Source organism: Ceratotherium simum, chromosome 10, assembly GCF_057802395.1.
Source record: "Ceratotherium simum simum isolate JZ-2026a chromosome 10, ASM5780239v1, whole genome shotgun sequence".
Lineage (NCBI taxonomy): Eukaryota > Metazoa > Chordata > Mammalia > Perissodactyla > Rhinocerotidae > Ceratotherium > Ceratotherium simum.
This window is the reverse complement of record NC_141909.1, coordinates 17,598,408-17,616,133: the sequence shown is the minus strand read 5'-3', so window position 1 is coordinate 17,616,133 and position 17,726 is coordinate 17,598,408. Positions and strand designations below refer to the sequence as shown.

Below are 17,726 nucleotides of genomic sequence, written 5' to 3'. Positions count from 1 at the left end.
CCATTGATGTTATTAGAATGCCCTGGAAGGGTATTTGTTTATTCATAAAGATTATTATTTTCTCAAAGCTTCTGTCTAAATATCTTTGGAAATACCAAGGCAACTTGCCTCCAACATGAGTGACCCCATCGTGTTTCACAGGCACCTTTGGAGTAAAGCTTTAGCACCATTTATTCAATGTGTTTTGAACAGCAAAAGTAGTGAAAGACATGCAGGTGCTTGTCATTGAGAAAAAGAGAACACTCAAATATTCATGAAATGCCTGCTATTGCATTTTAATTTGCTTTAGGAAATTGCCTACTTTGTTATTCATTTTTGCTTTGCATAATAGTTATGACAGCTCGGGTTGGTTTGTGATTCTTAGGAGCCATGCAGATGCAGATTTCTCAGATTACCCAGCGCACAGATTTTTCTGTTGAATCATAAATTGAATTCTTTTCATAAGAAGGTAATTTACACTTTAAGGCATGTTTTTGTTAATAAACCAGATCTTTTGAATGTCGTTTCTTTTCAGCTCTCCTGAAATAAAAAATTCTATCTCTGTCTATTTTTTTTCCTCCCCTCAAACCTATTTTGGCATAATTTTGGTTAGGAGAAGGAAGAACATACTAGTTATTTCTGAGGTTATGTGGTTACCGTAAGTGGATCAATTTTAGGAGGAAATTAAATTTGTAGCTAAATGGTAGGTTGTTTAAAAAAATTGGCATTATCCAGATGTTAGACAATAACATACTGGAAGGATTTCCTATACATGAAAAAGCAGGTGTCTGTAATATCTGATATATATTATAAATCTAAAAACAGTGAACTACCTTTTCTAAGGCATATTTGAAAATCAAATTTAAAAATCTATCACAGTGCAAAGTGTCCATTTAACTTGAGTAAATTAGCTATATTAGATGTTCATGGCTGATCTACACCAGATGCCAGAAGGACTTGACTTTGTTAGCTATTATCCTTGGGAAAACTGAGCCTTTGCTTCAGACTAGATTAAAAACTGGATTCCCTAGGTTAATGGTGCATCTTTTCTTTTCCCTGATTCTCTCCTCAATGTGGATTGTACTGGGAATAAAGAGGGGCAAGATGAATACTTTGCATACTACCCTCCTCCTTTCTGATGAAGCTAAGCTTTTTAGTCTATAGTCTACTCTCCTCAATAGAATAATTCTTGCCACCTAACCCCAGTCCCCAGATGTCCCTGGGATTATAAACCAACTATGTTTACCTTTGAGCCTTTGTCTTTTCACCTTCTGCCTTCTTTCAATTGTATGATTGTAAAATGCATGTGTTGAACATAAATCTCGCCAGATCAAATCGGTGTTCTTTGCTCTCAAAATGTATTGCAGTTTTACCATTGTCATCTTATAATGCTATGATTCCAGCTTTTACCTTTGTGGCTGGTAATTAGTAGATGTTGGTATTTACAGAGTGAATCTTATCGTGTTCTGCTTTGCTGTATTTATTAAAATGCAGCAGAGAGATTGTGAAATAAAAGCCCGGATTTGGGGTTTAGGTAATTACTCAATAACCCCTCCTGTCCTCTGCTAGTCTCTAACGCCACTCACGGAGCGCGGCTCTTGCACTGCTGCATGGTTTGCATGATGCCAGACTTGTCTGATTAAAGCTCTTCTCCTTGCAATCTTAATATTTTTATAGTCCTTAAATATAAATAAGTTCTTCAGTATATTAAGAATCAGCCTTACTGATGATTTTCCCAAACACCAGAGGCATGAAATCCCATGACAAAAATAGGGAATGAATCCTTTGCTGAATGATGACACATTCATCTTTCAAATAGTAACCACAGAGGCTTGGATTCTTTGAGTAGATTGGTCTAACAGAGACCTGTGTGCCAAGAGGGAAGCCGTCGATGCTCTGTGGGTTTAGAGGGACTTAGTGCACTGAATCACAGAACGCAAACATGAGTCAGCTGTTGACAGTCTCAAGGTCTGTTTTGTCTTTTTTTAAGATCCTCCCAAAGCAAAATAAGACCCACAACCACTCCATAACCTCATTGACCAAGAATAAATAGATTCTAAATGTCTTAAGGCAGGAGCCTACATGAAGACAGCAGCTACTTGCTACAAATAACCTTCACGGCAGGAATGTAAATACACGGTGAGTATAAATTTATCTTTCCAGTGCTTTGCACATCATAGGTAGACACATGCAGTGGTCATTAGAACTGCTCACAAATATGCTGATTCTCCTCTTTATGGGCACACGGTAGGATTTTATTTCACGGTTTCCTTTTAAGTTAGGTGTAGCTATGTGACTTATTTCTTCATGAAATGTGAGCGGAAATGAAGTGTCTTGCTTCCAAGTGGGAGTTTTAAGAGTCAGAGTGTGATTTGCCTTGAGAAGGGAACTGGTAAGCCTGAATTCTTGAGTGGCTGTGAGTGTCAGAGCCCCCTACCAACCCACATTGGACATACAGTCTTAATGAGAAGTAAACCTTTGGGGCTGTTTGTGATCTGAAAATTACATAGCTCATCCTGACTGTTATCATTTTTCTATAGCCTTTAAAATTGCATGCAGTAACACATGCTACCAAAGAATGATTAAATTTATTTTTATGATACATTTATTCAACATATATCCAGCAATTTTTCTTGGAGTTGGATTGGGGTTTGGATCCTCCTCTACTAAATACTTAGCTTCAGGACCTTGGGCAAATTATTTAAATTTTTTGAGCCTTAAATTTCTTCAATTGCAGATGAGGGCAATACCACTTACAGGTTTGTTCTGAGGATGAGACGATTAATCGTATGTAAGTCACCTAGCCAAATTCCCAAGGCAAAATTAACGCTCAAAATATCTTCTTTCCTACCCTTCTCTCTGCTAAATACTGACTGGTGAGTGGTTGAGATATCATGTGAAATAAGTACTCTTGCCCTCAAGTATCTTGTATAGACACACAAATTATCATACATATAATACAGTGTAAGACTCACTATTAAGGAAGCGCAAATGAAGTACCTAAATTCTCTGACAATGATGTATCTATAGAAAAAATCATATAGGAATCCCTGTAATCTAGAAGCATCCACATGGGAAACCAAGGAAAAGACAGAATGTCAGAACTCAGGTAGTGGCTCAAGTAAGTCATTGCCCAAAGAAATCCCAAGCTATTTTTTTTAGCCAGTTCCATCAAAATCCATCCAAAGATCAACAGTTTTACTTACTTTCAACACTGTTGAAAGCTCTTTCAGAATTCTGCTACTATAGAAGCTTGCCATGTGAAAAATTGATCAGCAAGTTTGAATCTTAAAAGTGTTATGTCTTTTCGAGGAGTAGCCAGCCCTGCAGTATACAGAGTAGGCTACAGGTTTCACATCAAAGCAGAAACCTTCACAGCTCTGATGCTGTCAACCCTCTCCAGATGTGTGGTTTTCCACAGCACAAGCACTTTTTCACATTTCATTAGCAGCCTTATGTCTTATACTTAACATCAAATGCTAGAGCAAGGACCCTAGGAATGAAGTCACTGAGCTCAATCTATTCGTCACATCTGGAATCAAACCTTCTGGAATATGCAGGGAGAGCGCCCAGGATAGTGAAGTTCTTATGCTGACAAATTACTAGGAGCATTTGGCCAGGAAGTGGGGCACAGGTAATTGGAAACATCCTGAATACATTTTCCAAAGGACTGTTGTAGGCTGTCAACATCAGTAAAAGGTTTCTGAACAAGACCAGAAAACAACAGGAAGAAGTGGTGTTGGGAAATAGGACAAATTTTAATTATAAAAGTAGGAAGAGAAGAATGCTTTCAGGATAGAACAACAAGAAATATGCTATCATGCACACAACAAAGAGAAGCCAAATAAATGTTTATTTTGCATTTTTATATTTCCTTATCCTCTAAGAACAGCAGGGAGATAGGAAACTGATATATAGGATGGAGGAATTGGAAACTTAGCTGCCTTTGGGCCCCTCTGATTCCTTAAATTATAAATTCACCTGCAGTGTTTGGAGTAGGTGGATAGGAATGGCAGTTAAAGAGGTTGGCCGAGTGATTTTCCGGTAATCTCATTGGAATAGGAGGGTCATTACCAATAATAGATCAATCAGGACATATGCAGTGTGGCCAAAGCCACCCATTAGTACAAGGCACTTTGGAATAAATCTTCTATACGAGGCAGGGCATAGCTCTCCCTCACTTGCAAAGTAAAACGTGGCTTTTAAATGAAAAGCACTTTGAGCTCATCTGTTGTTATTTTTAGCTGCATTCATGGGCAGAGAGAATTACCATATACTATTGTCACCAAACTAAAGGAAAATATGAGCTTTAATAAGGCAGCAAGAATCACCTGCTACCTTTCCTACTCTACCTTGTATCTTAGAAACATCTTCTTTCATCACAGGAATGAAGCAGTATCTAAGAAGACTGTGCATAGTCTTTGGCGGAACAAAATGTAAGATAGTATTATTCCCTGTCCCACATTTAATTTCCACAGCTCTTTGGAAGCAATGTGTTTTCAATGCTAACTCTCCTTTTAGTCAACTTGATGATAAGATGTGCTAAATTTTCATATCCTCCACTTGGAAAAATTAATCTCTTTTAGATTGTAATTGCTTTGGATTTAATCTTGAAGTTCATGACTGTAATTTTCAGATGATGTGAATCACTCTGTGGAGGTTTTGTTTGTCATTTGTTTGGAATTAGATTCTTCTCCATTCTCTGTAATTAATTCTTTCACATTTGGTATTCTGCATTTTTATGTTCTTCAAGTTTTATTTTGGGGAATTAATTTGTAGAAAAATTAACATCAACTAGACTTCAGAGGCTGTTGTTATTTTTGAGTCACATCAGCCCAGAATTTCACTTAAAAGACGACCATTTCATACGTTTGTTCCAACCATCAAAATTTTCACCTGTCCTTGTACGTGAACAAGAGCTCTTGATATCTCAGATCAGTGAATAAAAACCTTTCTTTGGGTGGAGTCATAAGGAGTTGCATGAAAACACCTCAAAGTTAGGTGAGATTCATCTTTTAAAAAGACACAAATCAGCAATTTTTACTACTTAATGCTTAAAAATCAATGGGCATTTTCGTTTTTCAGCAAATACCGTCTTTTTCTAATTTTAGTTTTCAGTAATATTCATAGATTCAGTTGGGGGGTGATTTTATTTTACTGTATTTTTTTCCAGCTTCGTTGAGTTATAATTGACAAATAAAAATTATATACATTTAAGGTATGTGATGTGATGATTTGAGGTAGATATACATCATGAAATAATTACCACAATCAAACTAATTAGCATATCCATTACCTCACATAGCTGCCATTGTGTGTGTGTGGGAGAAAGCTTAAAGAGAATTATGTGGCAAAACTGTAAGATGTTGTCTGTTACATCTAGGTGGTAGGTTCATGGGATTTGAATGTCAAATCCTTTCATTTATCAAACAATTTTAAAGTTCTGTCTGGGATACCAAGACTCTTTTAAGGGAGTCTGAGGACACAGGAGCCCACACAGTCCTGAGTTTTATGCCTGTGAGAGGGAAAATGGTGGTGGTTAAATGTCACTTCTCTGAAGATTTCCCAAGATGGAGTTTTTATCCTCACTAGTTGGCCCTTTCTCCTGAGCACAGATTGGCCATAATCTAGACCTGTCATCTCTTCTTGCTTCTTCTCTGTATTTCCAATCTATCAGTGACACCATGGCGGGCCACCTTGAAGCACACCGTACTGCCATCACTGACATCTCTCTCACCCTAGCTTCACTTTTTGAAAAGAGAGCCTTTGGCACCCTGACTAAGATGTAAAATATGTGTAATTGAAAAGTTCCCTAAGAATTATCTTAGTAAACACTGTGTTTCCTCACAGTGAGCTGCAAAATAACACTGGCAGAGGGGAGCTAGCACTCACTTTAGACTCTCTTGGGCTAATAGTTAGGCATCTTTAAGCTCAGTTTTCTCATCTGCAAATGGGGAATACAAAAGGGCCTTTTTCACAGAATCTCACTGTGATGCCTAAACAAGATAAAAGATGTTAAAGTACTTTGTTTTCTGAGTAGTAATATCAATTATACTTATTATTAAGGATTGTATTGATTGATAATGAAGTATGAGACATCAGTGTAAAATAAGAGGATTATTTTGCCTAACCAGGGGTTGGCACACTACACCCAGTGGGCCGAAACTCACCTGCCCCCTGTAGTAGTAATAAAGCTTTATTGAAACCTAGCCACACTCATTTGGTTACATATTGTGTATGGCTGCATTCATACAGGCTATGAGGGCAGAGTTGAGTTGTTGTGATAGAGACCTTAGGTACCACAAAACTTAAAATATTTACTGTGTGGCCTTTCCTAAAAAGTTTGCTGACTTCTGCCTAAGAAAACTACCAAAAAAGTGTAACTTTCAGGATATCCTTCTAAATTCTTACTGACCATTCTCCTATTTAAATTATATAATAGGTTTTGGAATTTTGTCTATTTTAACTGTAATGATTTTAATGAACATTTTCTCTTTTTCTGTATAATACCTCACGTATACACATCCATGTGTTCCTGCACACGCACGTGTGCACACACACACCTCTACATATACACCAAAGCATTCGCTTGTGGAAGTAGGGCATTTTTCACACGTTATCAATGCAAAAAGGGCTTACACTACATTTTGGTAGTTTAAGGCCAAGATATAAACTCCAAACAAAACTTGAATCTTCAACTTCAAAATTACTTTCTACGTAATGGTGTCTTAGTTGATGGAGGAAAAAGAAAAATGGAAACACCTTAATCTGCACTTAAGTAGATTATTTTCCTGGTATGATTATGAAAAGTTAAAAGAATATGTGCACCAAAGTGCATCTTGATATCACAGTCAATGGTTTAGTCTGATTGCATGTTAGTCTGTTGGACCCTATGAGGGAACGACACTCACTTCTTAGTGAGACAGACAATCTTCACTTCTTAGTGAGACAGACAATCTGAAGGATCCTAGAGAGATGAGACCCTTTGATATCTGAATCAGATTGTAATTAAAATCTAAAAGTTATATCTCGAAGTCACTCTTGCATTCCTTGAGAAACACAGAAAATGTGAAAATATAAAGTCTTTAAAATAACTGTAGAGTTTGTTTTTTTATTTTTTTTAACTGAAATGTATCTTGGCATTAGCTAAAACTGAAGAAATGTATTAAATTGAATTTTGTAATGAAACAGTATAACCATCCTCTGCAAGGCATATTTGACATCTTAATTTTCTTGCCTATTCTAACATAGAAAGTATCAGCTCTTCATTCATCATAGAGTTTTTACTGAACTTTAGTATGTAAACTTATGATGAATGATTAAGACACACCATGCCAACTGGGAAGGCTCTAGTTTTCATTTTCAGGAACCATAAAAAAGCTTTGACTTGCAGCTGTTAGAAGCAAGTTAAAATATTATCAGAATACCACCAACTTGCAGAGCACAGCTGATATATTACTGATGACTGTGTAAAATTATGGCATTGTCCAATCCAGGAACCAGATGGTCCATCTCCCTTGATTTGAGGAGCACTGGTTGACTACAAATTTTACTTGCTGCTCTAGGCTTATTTTTTATCATTAGCATGGGAGTTATAGATTTCTTAAAGTCTTTACCTGGTGACAAATTGACCTGTTAACAAATTTCTTTCTCAAAAAATTCATTAATGCTTTTTAATCAAAAGACCAGTTGCAAGTGATTTTAATAAGTACTAGTTTTCTTTGAAGAAATCAGTAAGTATTCTCACAAGCCAATTTGCTGAAATAGGCTTTTTACAAAACTTGAGAATTTTAAAAAACACTTCAAAATCTTGGAAAAAATCTTTTTTTTTTTTGAATAGACAAGATATAAAGGCTCTTTGTGTTTTAATTTTTCTTTAATAGCATTTGCTTTTCTGTAGTTGTGTAAATGAGTAGCATGTATATAATATACACAAAGTAAAAAATATACCATAAATTTGGAGCATCTGTCATAGTAGGTGACTTATGTAGATGAGACAAAGTATATGCAGACACGGAGAGGACACTTTATTGGGGGGCAGGAACTCACTTGTCTGCCTCTGGCTCAGAAACTAATGAGTTGGACTTCTGGGATTTATCTGATAGTGTGGCGGTCACATGAAGCGATCTCTACATTATCTTTTACATCTAAAATATCAGAATTTTAACAATTTCACTATGATTATTAATGGACATGAGTATGTGTTTATATATTATATATAAATTAGATTTTATATTTTAGAAATACTTTCATTAATACTTGAAATTTCAGGAAATTTAAGGAAATCTTTTAGCTGAATACAATTCTCTCTGAAAACAATCACCTATAAGGCATCTTGTTGAACAGGTTTTAAGAATTTATTGAGTCTACTTTGTGAGTCCTAAACTGGAATGATATTGCATTTCATTTCTAAGAGAGATAGAGAAGTTTAAGAATTAACTCCAGGGAAAGATTTTATTTTTAAGGTGAAATATATGTACTAAATAGAAGTATCTTAATGCTAGAAGATCAGTATACTTAGTAAAGCTACTCAATTTACTAATTCCATTTACTTAAATGAGACAGCCATTGCATTTTCCAGCAGTACGTTATTTTGTACCTATTAATGTTTCAGAACGTACTTACCTCAAGTTGGCAGGTGTCTGGGTATGCGGACGGGTGATGTTGCAGGCTGATTAACTATTGCTTTTACAGTTGTCACTTCTACTTTGAACTGTCTACCACACCTGCCTTATTTCTGCAGGAGGGAGCCCCATGGGCCTCCATGGCTCTTAATACAGCACAGCCACCCCTGAAAAATGTTAATAGATTGTGACAAATACTAAGATAATACGTGGCAATGTGGTTATATGGTGGCAGAGTGGTATTTAATGTGCTACTCATCTAGGTCTCCAGTGGTGTTGGGCTCATTGCCCAGTTACATGTTAAAAAGAATAATGACGTATATGAGGATGCGTTTTCAGGTAGCTATTAATGGTGAGCTAACTCCAAAAGTTGTGAAGAAGACAGCAAGTACAGTTTATTTTATCATGTGTCAGGTTTTTGATATAGGCTTTCTTTTTCATTTTGCCATTTCTTAATCTGTATTAGATACCCATAGGGTGACTAAGTTTTGTTTAAGTCACCTTTACTCTTAACATTCCTTTTAAAATGTCTCAATTACCTTCTACTGTCCTGTTCAACTTTTTTTCAAATTTATATTTTAGGAAAAAGTTGTGGAAAACTTTGAAATGGACCAGAATGATTGCTGGGTGTCTTCAGTGGAAAACTAGGCAGTGTCTAGGCATGCCCTTCGGGATTACACGTTTCTATGGGGTCTCTGCTCCTATCATTATCTTTTAGCTATTGTACAACTCTGTATGTTGTAGGTAATTGATAACAATGCAAATGACTCTTGTCCATAGACATACAAATTAATTTTGTCCCATGGAAATACAACAGATTTTCAACTTCCAATCCTACCCCTACCCTCTTCCTGAAATAAGCCAGTTTGATATTTATTTGTAATTGAATTTAGCATTCTTTTTTGCTAACGTATGTATGGTTCTTTGAATTCACTTTTGAACCAATTATAACATCTTACTGGTTCTCTCATTAATTAATTAGCTGAATACAATTCTTGACAATTGTTTATCTTATATTCATAGGAATCATGATTATACTCTCTTTTAAAAGTTATCCTTTAACAATATTCTCTTTATGGCAGAAGTTTTGGATGTGTGTTTTACTGCATATTTATTGTACTCTGGTTGTGCTAGGTAAATGATTAGAATCCAGCTTTCAGAAAGACCATGCTCTAGGGAGAGGAGTGCTAAGTCATCAAAGGAAAATCTGCAGATGTAGGTTCTGTGGGTAACTTCAGTTCTCACCTGTCTCTTCCCTGTGCTCTGAAAATAGGCTGAAATCAGGAGGCATTTCTTGGCTGTTAAATTCAAATTTAGTAGCTCCAACACAAGTCCACACTTTCCCATGGAAAGAAGTGGAAGCCAATATGTAGTAGCCTAGAAAGGGAGGATTTGATGGTTCACATCTAAATTGCCACTTGGAAGAATATTCTAGTGGTTTCTTTTAACATCAGGGTTGAAGGAAGAGAAAAGAATGAGAGGGTTTTTGTAGAGAAAAGTATATCTCTAATGCCATTTATGGCTTTGGATCAAAAAGGAAAAGAAAAAATATATAAAATATCATTGCACACCAACTATAAGTTAGACACTTTCCTATAGACTATTCTATTTCACCTTCCCTACAAGGCTGTGATTGTGAGTATTTTGTCATGCCTGATTTTATATGTCACACAGCTACTAATTTGAAGTACAAGGGTTCAAACTCATGCCTCCACGATTCCAAAGACCAAAAGTCTTAATGTTGATTTGCTAAAACTTTTCCATTTCTTGGGTAGTTTTTGTTTGTTCCTTTTTGTTTCTTATAAGGACTAACTTCTGAAAACTTTCTCTTTTTTGTCTCATTTTGAATAGCTTTTCTCAAAATCTGTGCGGGGATCCATGTGTCCCCACAGACCGGGTATACAGCAGGATTCGGGAGGGGGTGGACCGGGTGCAAACTGGTTTGAATCTGGAATGAGCCTGTGGCAACCTGGGCAAAAAGAGTGTGAGAACCCAAGAGAGTTAGAGAGAGAGGCCCTTCTGTTAAACCTTGGTGAAGAGAGAGGGGAAAGTCACAGATGAGAGAGCCCTCATGTGAGCGCAAACCAATTTCGTTTGAATTCAGGGCTCACATCAAAGGAGATTTGTGAGCTGGAGACTCACTTTCTTCATCTAGTAAAAATTAAAGATAAAAATACCTAACTCTTTCAGGCGAGGAGGGACTGAAATAACTAGTGACAGCACTAACAAGTAACTTCTAGAAGCTTTACCCTGTCTCGGACTCAGAATCTCCACCCGCCCCCTTAACCGCAAATCACCAGAAATAGGCATGCAGTCAAAGAAAAAAATAGTATGCTGGCTAAGTGAAGGCAGTTTCAAGAAGAGGTAGGCATTGGCTGTAAGTTGCTTCACCTCTACAGATGAATAAATAGGTGCAATTAAACCTGCCGTGGAGTGTAGCTTGAGGATTAAAAGAGAGGAGCTTGTAAGGTGTGAAGCAGACTGTGTGTATGATTTCCTTGAACTGCCTCGGTCCTATGTCAACCTCTCCCTACAGGACACAGCCTTGCACAAGTTTACATTGGTCTATCCCTTAATATGGAGAATGAGATCCACGCTTGTCATTCTCATACTTGTACGCACCCTTTGTTCAAGTCACTTAAGTCATACAAATATTATGCTTAGCTTTTGAGACACTCTTTTAAACATTGAGACTTCTTTTACACCCAAAGATAATTTTAGAGAAAGAGGATCCAGGATGCTTGAAGCTGGAAGATAGAACGAGCTCAGCTACATGAGGTGGGCCAATGCCATTACCACCTTTCAAGCACCAAAGCCCTGTGTCTTTAATTCCTTCTCACAGTATGAAGTGACAGGGTACCTTTACTCAAGCTAGCACTGAATGTGTGCATGTTCCTGGCCGTGTGCTGGGGCGATTCTAGTTACAATAGTTCTGCAAAAGGTGGTAAGTCTGCAGAAGACTTTTTTTGGAGGAACTGGAAATGAGCAGTTAATGGTTGTTTTTTTGTTGTTGTAAATGGCCTAGACCCTTCTTAATAGTAAAATTTGTATCCGGTTGTTGGCTCAAACTAGAGCTGTAGTCTTCCAGCAGGATTTGTTTAGGGATGAATCCTATGGAAGCTGCAAACCTGGCTAGATTCCACTACTCCTTGTACATACAATGTCTCTCTCCTATGGCAGGGCAATCATGAAAAGCAAAATTAATTTGGAGGGAGAAGAAAGGAGAATTTACTGTGAGTCCCAAGAGGATGTGTGCTTCCAAACTTGTAAATTACAGCCATTTGCACAGCGAGGTGATGAAACAAATCCTTGCCATACCGTTTGCTTTCCACAGTGCATTGGGCAAAGTGTCAGGAACAAGCCCCCCAAGAGGTAACTAAAGATTCTTCTCACAAAATGTGCTATCAAAAACCAATTGTCTAAGAGTGTGTGTTTGGAAAAGAAAATGAACCTGAGTGTCAGTGAAATCGAATAGCTTCTAGGAGTTTGTCTGGGAAAACTGTCAGATGTTCTTCTAATAGGTTTGTACAGGTTCACTCACCTCTGACTCCTTGCCTTATTTCTGGGAATTTTTCCAGGAAATTGGGAGTATTATGCAGTATAAAGGATTGGACTCTCTTGGGCACTTTAAAGAGGAAACTGAACTAATTTTTGGTCTGTTCAGGAGGTATTCTTTTTCTCTACCTACTTGAAAGCACTCGACAGAAGGACACCCAGGAGGATGGTTGAGTTTGAGGTCAGTCAATGGGATTTTCAAACTAGAGTGCAAGGCTGATTTTTTGTAGAAAATTCCAAGGTGCTTAATTGTTTGGAAGTGCCAGAGGGACCTCCTTGTAACAGTAGGCACTCAGTACATGACTGAAAGAATGAGTAGATGAATGTACAGGTATTGTGAATCAAGGAATGAAAAAACAACCAATGATTTCAGCTCAATGGCTCACACTCTACTCACACTTATGTATTTGTTATAAATATCTTATGCCTAGTGAAAAATGTATAATATTCTAGAATCCTAGAGTTAAAAAGGTTATTAAGTTCATTTAATCCAGCTCTCTTCCAGGACAGATATCTCCTCTAGAACATTCTAGACTTGGCGATTGGTAGGGAGTTACAAAGGATATAAGGTGCCCTGCCATGAGTGAGACTTTCCTGCAAAATGCAGACTTGTCCAGCATCCTGCACAACTTTTAAACATCCTGTCTGATTCTCTGATAGGGAAAAAAAATTCTGTTTACAACAAAATAAGCCCAGAACCTAACTCCATTTTACTATAAAGTATTGTTATGCAATATTAATATACTCTGAATTTTCTAGGATATTACTATGAAGTAAATCAAGAGACTATTGTATTTGTTTCATGTGGAGATTTTTACTGAGTTGTTCATTTCTTCAGAAAATCTCATCACTGGGAACTATGCCATTTGTAATACTTGATGTGCCAGTCCAACATACTTCAATTAGTCTGTACGTATAGCTGTTGTGTTCGTGGTGATAGTACATGTAGGTAAAAAAAATCTGACTACTTTTTTTTGCCTTGAGTTTAGCCATGGCCCAAGCATTTACTTATTAACATGCATATTATTTGTAATGACATACTTTTAAAATTTCTCCTTTAGATTACAGTTGGGGTATTATATTCATCTAAAAATTATGTATATGGGTAATTATACTACCAATAGATTTCTTTAAAGGAATGTAAACGGGAGATCAAAGCAATCATTTTAAAAAGGTGGTTTGAATTCCACTACAGACTTTGCATTTGTATGACACAGTTACTGGGTCCTTCACCAGAAAAGCTTCTCCTGGATATGCCATATCCCCTGGATATGCCACGATTCAACAATGTTTCTCTTAAATTAGTTGTTTCTTAGTGTTTCTAATATTCTCCTGTATTCTACTTAGTGCAAAGTCCATTACTTGCATTATTGCATCAATTAATTTTTATTTTATTTATTTCCTGAACCCAAATGAGTGGCATTATGGGCCAGGTATGGAGCTAGGCAGTAGGAGTGCAGTTTATGGACAAAACACAGACCTAGCCCTCCAGCAGGCTGTGCTCCTGTGAGGGACATGGGTGGATAGACTGGTCATTGTAGTTCAATGATATGTATAATACAGGGCCATATGCAGAGGTAATGGGACAGCAGGAAGTTGAGTGATACCTCACCTAGACTCGAGGATCAGGGAAGGCTCAGAAGAAGTGGTGTTTATGCTGAGGCCTTATGGATGAGAAGAGATGGAGGGGAGAAGAGGAGGTACAAAAGAGAAGCTCGTAGTTTTCCATGTTGAAAGAATATTATTGCCAAGGTCCATAGTATAATGAGCATGATATATTTGTGCTGTCAATAAGTTTTGTTTGGCACAGGACTTAAGAAGGAGAGTGGCAAGAAATGAATGGAAATATAGACTTCTCCATAAATAACTACAACTCAGATACATTGGAACAAACACTATAATAACTGCACAGACCAAAATTAATGCAGTTATGTGGGACATGTAGATTAGCCTCAACTAAGGTGATCAGTGTAAGTTTCTCGGAGGACAAACTATTTACATTCAGGGGATTTTTCAAGGATTTAGAGTGTGGACCCCAAAAACTTAATACCCAAGGAACTATGCAGAAGTCCTGAGAAGATAAACTCAGTAACCCAGATCAAAGAGGTTATGCATATATTATAAATTGGGCTAAGTTGGACCTCTAGCTAGCTTCCTTGCTTACTATTAATGGTCCACATGTATCCTTATGTGTAGTTTCTCTTCTAAAAATTCAGTCATATTTAATATAGAAAGTCTAACCATAGAGTATGTAACTTGCAATGACAAGTAACTACAAGGAGATGCATAGACATAGGCTAAAGTTAGCTTTTATGAAGCCGTATTTGCCCCCAAAGATCAAATGTCATTCCACTCCAACTTTTTCATCAAAACCAGGGCCTGGTTTGAGACCCTTTCCTATTAATGTCTTACTCTGAAGAGCTAATCTGATAAATGAAGTATTTCCTTAGGTTAGATGATAAGACTTAATCAGTTATTTTGCATATTTGGACTTTAAGTTCTGGATAAAGCAAGGCTACACATGGTTTTCATCTCCATTATAGGATATAGGTTAACTATTCATTCGCCTCCTTTGAGGCCAGTCTAAGAAATATATCCCCAAAAAAGAGATTATGGAGAAGAAAAAGCTGTGATTATTTCTAGTGTCCCCTAAGTATTAGGTTTTTATTCCTATTTATATTTGTTTTAAATGTGAAAAAAAAAAGTATTTCTTTAAAATATTATGTTCTATAGAAAGATATTTTTCAATCATCTTTATGTAGTATGTTCTTTAAAATTCAATTTGGACTTTCATTTCTCTTTTAAATATATGGGGATATGTGCTTTAATTTCAGGAGAGGTTTTGTTCCTACCTCTTCTGAGGTTCTACATTATTCTTGGTTTAAAACCATGGCTGAACTTTAATCACACGAATGTTTGAATGATAATGCTTGACTATACTGCTGTCACCTGAACACTGACATTTTAAAGCCCCAGGTTGGAAAGGATGCTAGAATTTATTATAGTATTTGAAGTGGTGTCATTTTAAAGTGTGGGTCCCTGCACACAAGTTTTAGAAAGAGACCTCTTGCCCTTTATTAATTGCAAAAGTGATGCCAGGGGAAAAGGACTATCTCCTTTTTGTAGGCCTCCCATCACTCATCTGTGAAATAGAGACTGAGTGATATTTACCTATGGGCATCCATCTTAAATGATTAGTGGGAATTAAAGTAATTATTATAAATTAATGGCTCTATGAGTTCTAAAAGGTTAGATATTATGGAGTTTCATTGTCATGAAGGCAGACAATTAAGGAAATATACACTTATAGACTGTACCATAAATCTTGTAACATTTCTAGCTGCTTTTGCCTTTTATTACTTTACTCTATATGATAAGATCAGTGTTGCAATCATAGTTTTAAAGATGCCTACTAAAATTGCAGTATTTTATGGGAAAGAAAAATAATTTTTCATAAAGGCTTACATGCAGTTCAGTTTGATTAGGTTCTTAATCACTCTCACCTAGCCTTGGCCCCTTTACTGAGTTGGTCTGTACTAGTTTACAGCCGTTGGGCTTTGAACAGTAAATCCTAAATTCTCAAGTGAGCTGTCATATAATTTAGTAAGAATGCTGATCTGCTGTTATCAGGGTCAAAAACAAGCACTTTGAAAATTGGTTTATTGTATATCACCACAGGATCACGAAATTCAATTGTAAAAATGGCTGACTTGAGTAAGCAAAGATGAGTGTGGGATTACAGCTGCAATAAACTTGAAATTGATCATCATCTGTGGGTGAACTTGTAGGAGGCAATTGGTTTGATTTATGCAGTATGGGTCACAGAAAGAGAAAGATGTAAGTCAGCATCTCTGGTCAGTTGACTTGCAGAAGTTCACCAGGAACTGGTGAATTACTGTTTGCGTAGATTTGGCAATCAGTTTCGGAGCAGCTTAACTAGATCTGACCAACCCTGCTCATAAAGATGCCATTCAGGCTATAGGATTGTGGACACCTTTGAACATTTGAATGTCAAATTTTTGGCAATTCCTAAGACAGGCATGGCAAATAAATTGTGAGCAGGCATGAAATTTGCAACATATTTATGAATGCTACTTAAATCTCCCTGTTCTAGGTTAGCAATTAGCCTTATGGGTCCTAACACAATGTGTTTATGAAAAATAAGTGGAAAATAAGCCTGTATAAAAGTTTTTAGGAAGCATGATAAAGATTAGACATGTCAAAGAATTCTTCCAGGGAGGACATCTTGGCATTATTGAAGAAGAAAACATGCATAATATCAGTTCATCCTATCTAAAGGAGCGTTGGCTATTTGTGGTGTCACAAGTATGCATTAGTAAGTGGGCTCTTTGCCCTTTCTATCATCGTTTCTACATAGTATCGAACTTCAGGGCTTCCACACTTTTTGCCTACAATCTACTATAAGAAACATTATTCATTGCCACCCAATGCATACACAATACATACAATGGTAGCAGAACTTGCACAAGAAACACTTATCCTAAATTCATATGCTGAGCTCTGAACCACTCTATTCTATCTTAAATATGAAAGCTTGTGGACACCTACTAAATGATTTCTGGTCCGGTCCTGCAGTCTGAAAGATACTTGAGCCAGGGTGAAGTGAAGGAAACAGGTGAAACCACTATACAGATGTTCCTGCCTGCCATAGAAATTTAAAGAGATAGGCAATACTACTGCTACTTGCCTAGAAATCAAGTAGGCAAAGTTATAATCAAAGAGTGTCTATCATTAACACTGTCCCTATAAGAGTCATCAGCGTCTGGGAGGTGGGTGGATGTTGAGAATTATGTGCTTTAATAGATCTTGTGCTTATCTATAAGGTGGACCTTAACACGTAGATGCATCTTTCCGTGCTGGACTCCAAGCTTCTTAAGCACAGAGTCTCTTCTTATCCCTTAGCACCAAGCATAATATCTATTCTGTTGCTTGTGTGCTATTGAGTGGTAGTTGAATAAGTGAGATAGCAAAAAGAGTCAGGTGCCTTCAATTCAACATTTATTATTGAACTTTCCATGTGCCAAGATCCATGCTAAGGCAGTGAGCACTACAGGTAAATAAGGTAGGGCTCTTAATGACTGGTTTGGGTTTAATACTAGGGGTATGAGCAGATGGCTATGGTAGAATGAACTATAGGTCTTTCATAACAGTAGCACAGAGTAACAGCCTCCTCCTTAACTCTGTCCTTGTGTCCTAGAATAGCAGCTACAGTCTGGGACTGAAAATTGCAAAACCTGGCTCAATCACCTTGGTTCACCTTGCTGTGCTGATAACCCTGCTTATGACTAGTGGTGACTTTTCCTTTAAGGACACAGTTTAGCCATGGTCCCCACTCTCCACCATTCCTAGAATAGCTACTCTATTCTACACCTCCTCCTCTCTCTCTGGGGAATTCTTTACTGTACTTTATCAGTCAGGAATGACTGTGAAGAACCGATTTTCCTTTGAGGCAAATAGGTATTTGACCCATAGATCTCAATGTAGATTGTGGAAATGGCAGATTCTGTTGGTCTAGGGTCTTTTTGATTGAATTTGGGGGACCCAACT

At 37.1% G+C, this 17,726-nt stretch overlaps 1 protein-coding gene across 7 annotated transcripts in view; it reads left to right on the top strand.

Moving 5' to 3' along the window:
- Positions 1-17,726, top strand: part of GPC6 (glypican 6) — a 1,052,395-nt gene that overhangs the window by 238,220 nt on the left and 796,449 nt on the right. Inside the window, exons 1-2 of one of the 7 annotated variants that reach the window (XM_087435932.1) lie at positions 2,042-2,118; positions 4,365-4,415. The exons of 5 other annotated variants lie outside the window; for them this stretch is intronic. In XM_087435932.1, the coding sequence (XP_087292058.1) occupies positions 4,367-4,415 (49 nt within the window). In that variant the 5' untranslated portion in view covers positions 2,042-2,118; positions 4,365-4,366. Of the gene's footprint in view, positions 1-2,022; positions 2,119-4,364; positions 4,416-17,726 lie in introns of those variants that run through there. One more of the 7 variants, XM_087435933.1, reaches the window with a different exon arrangement.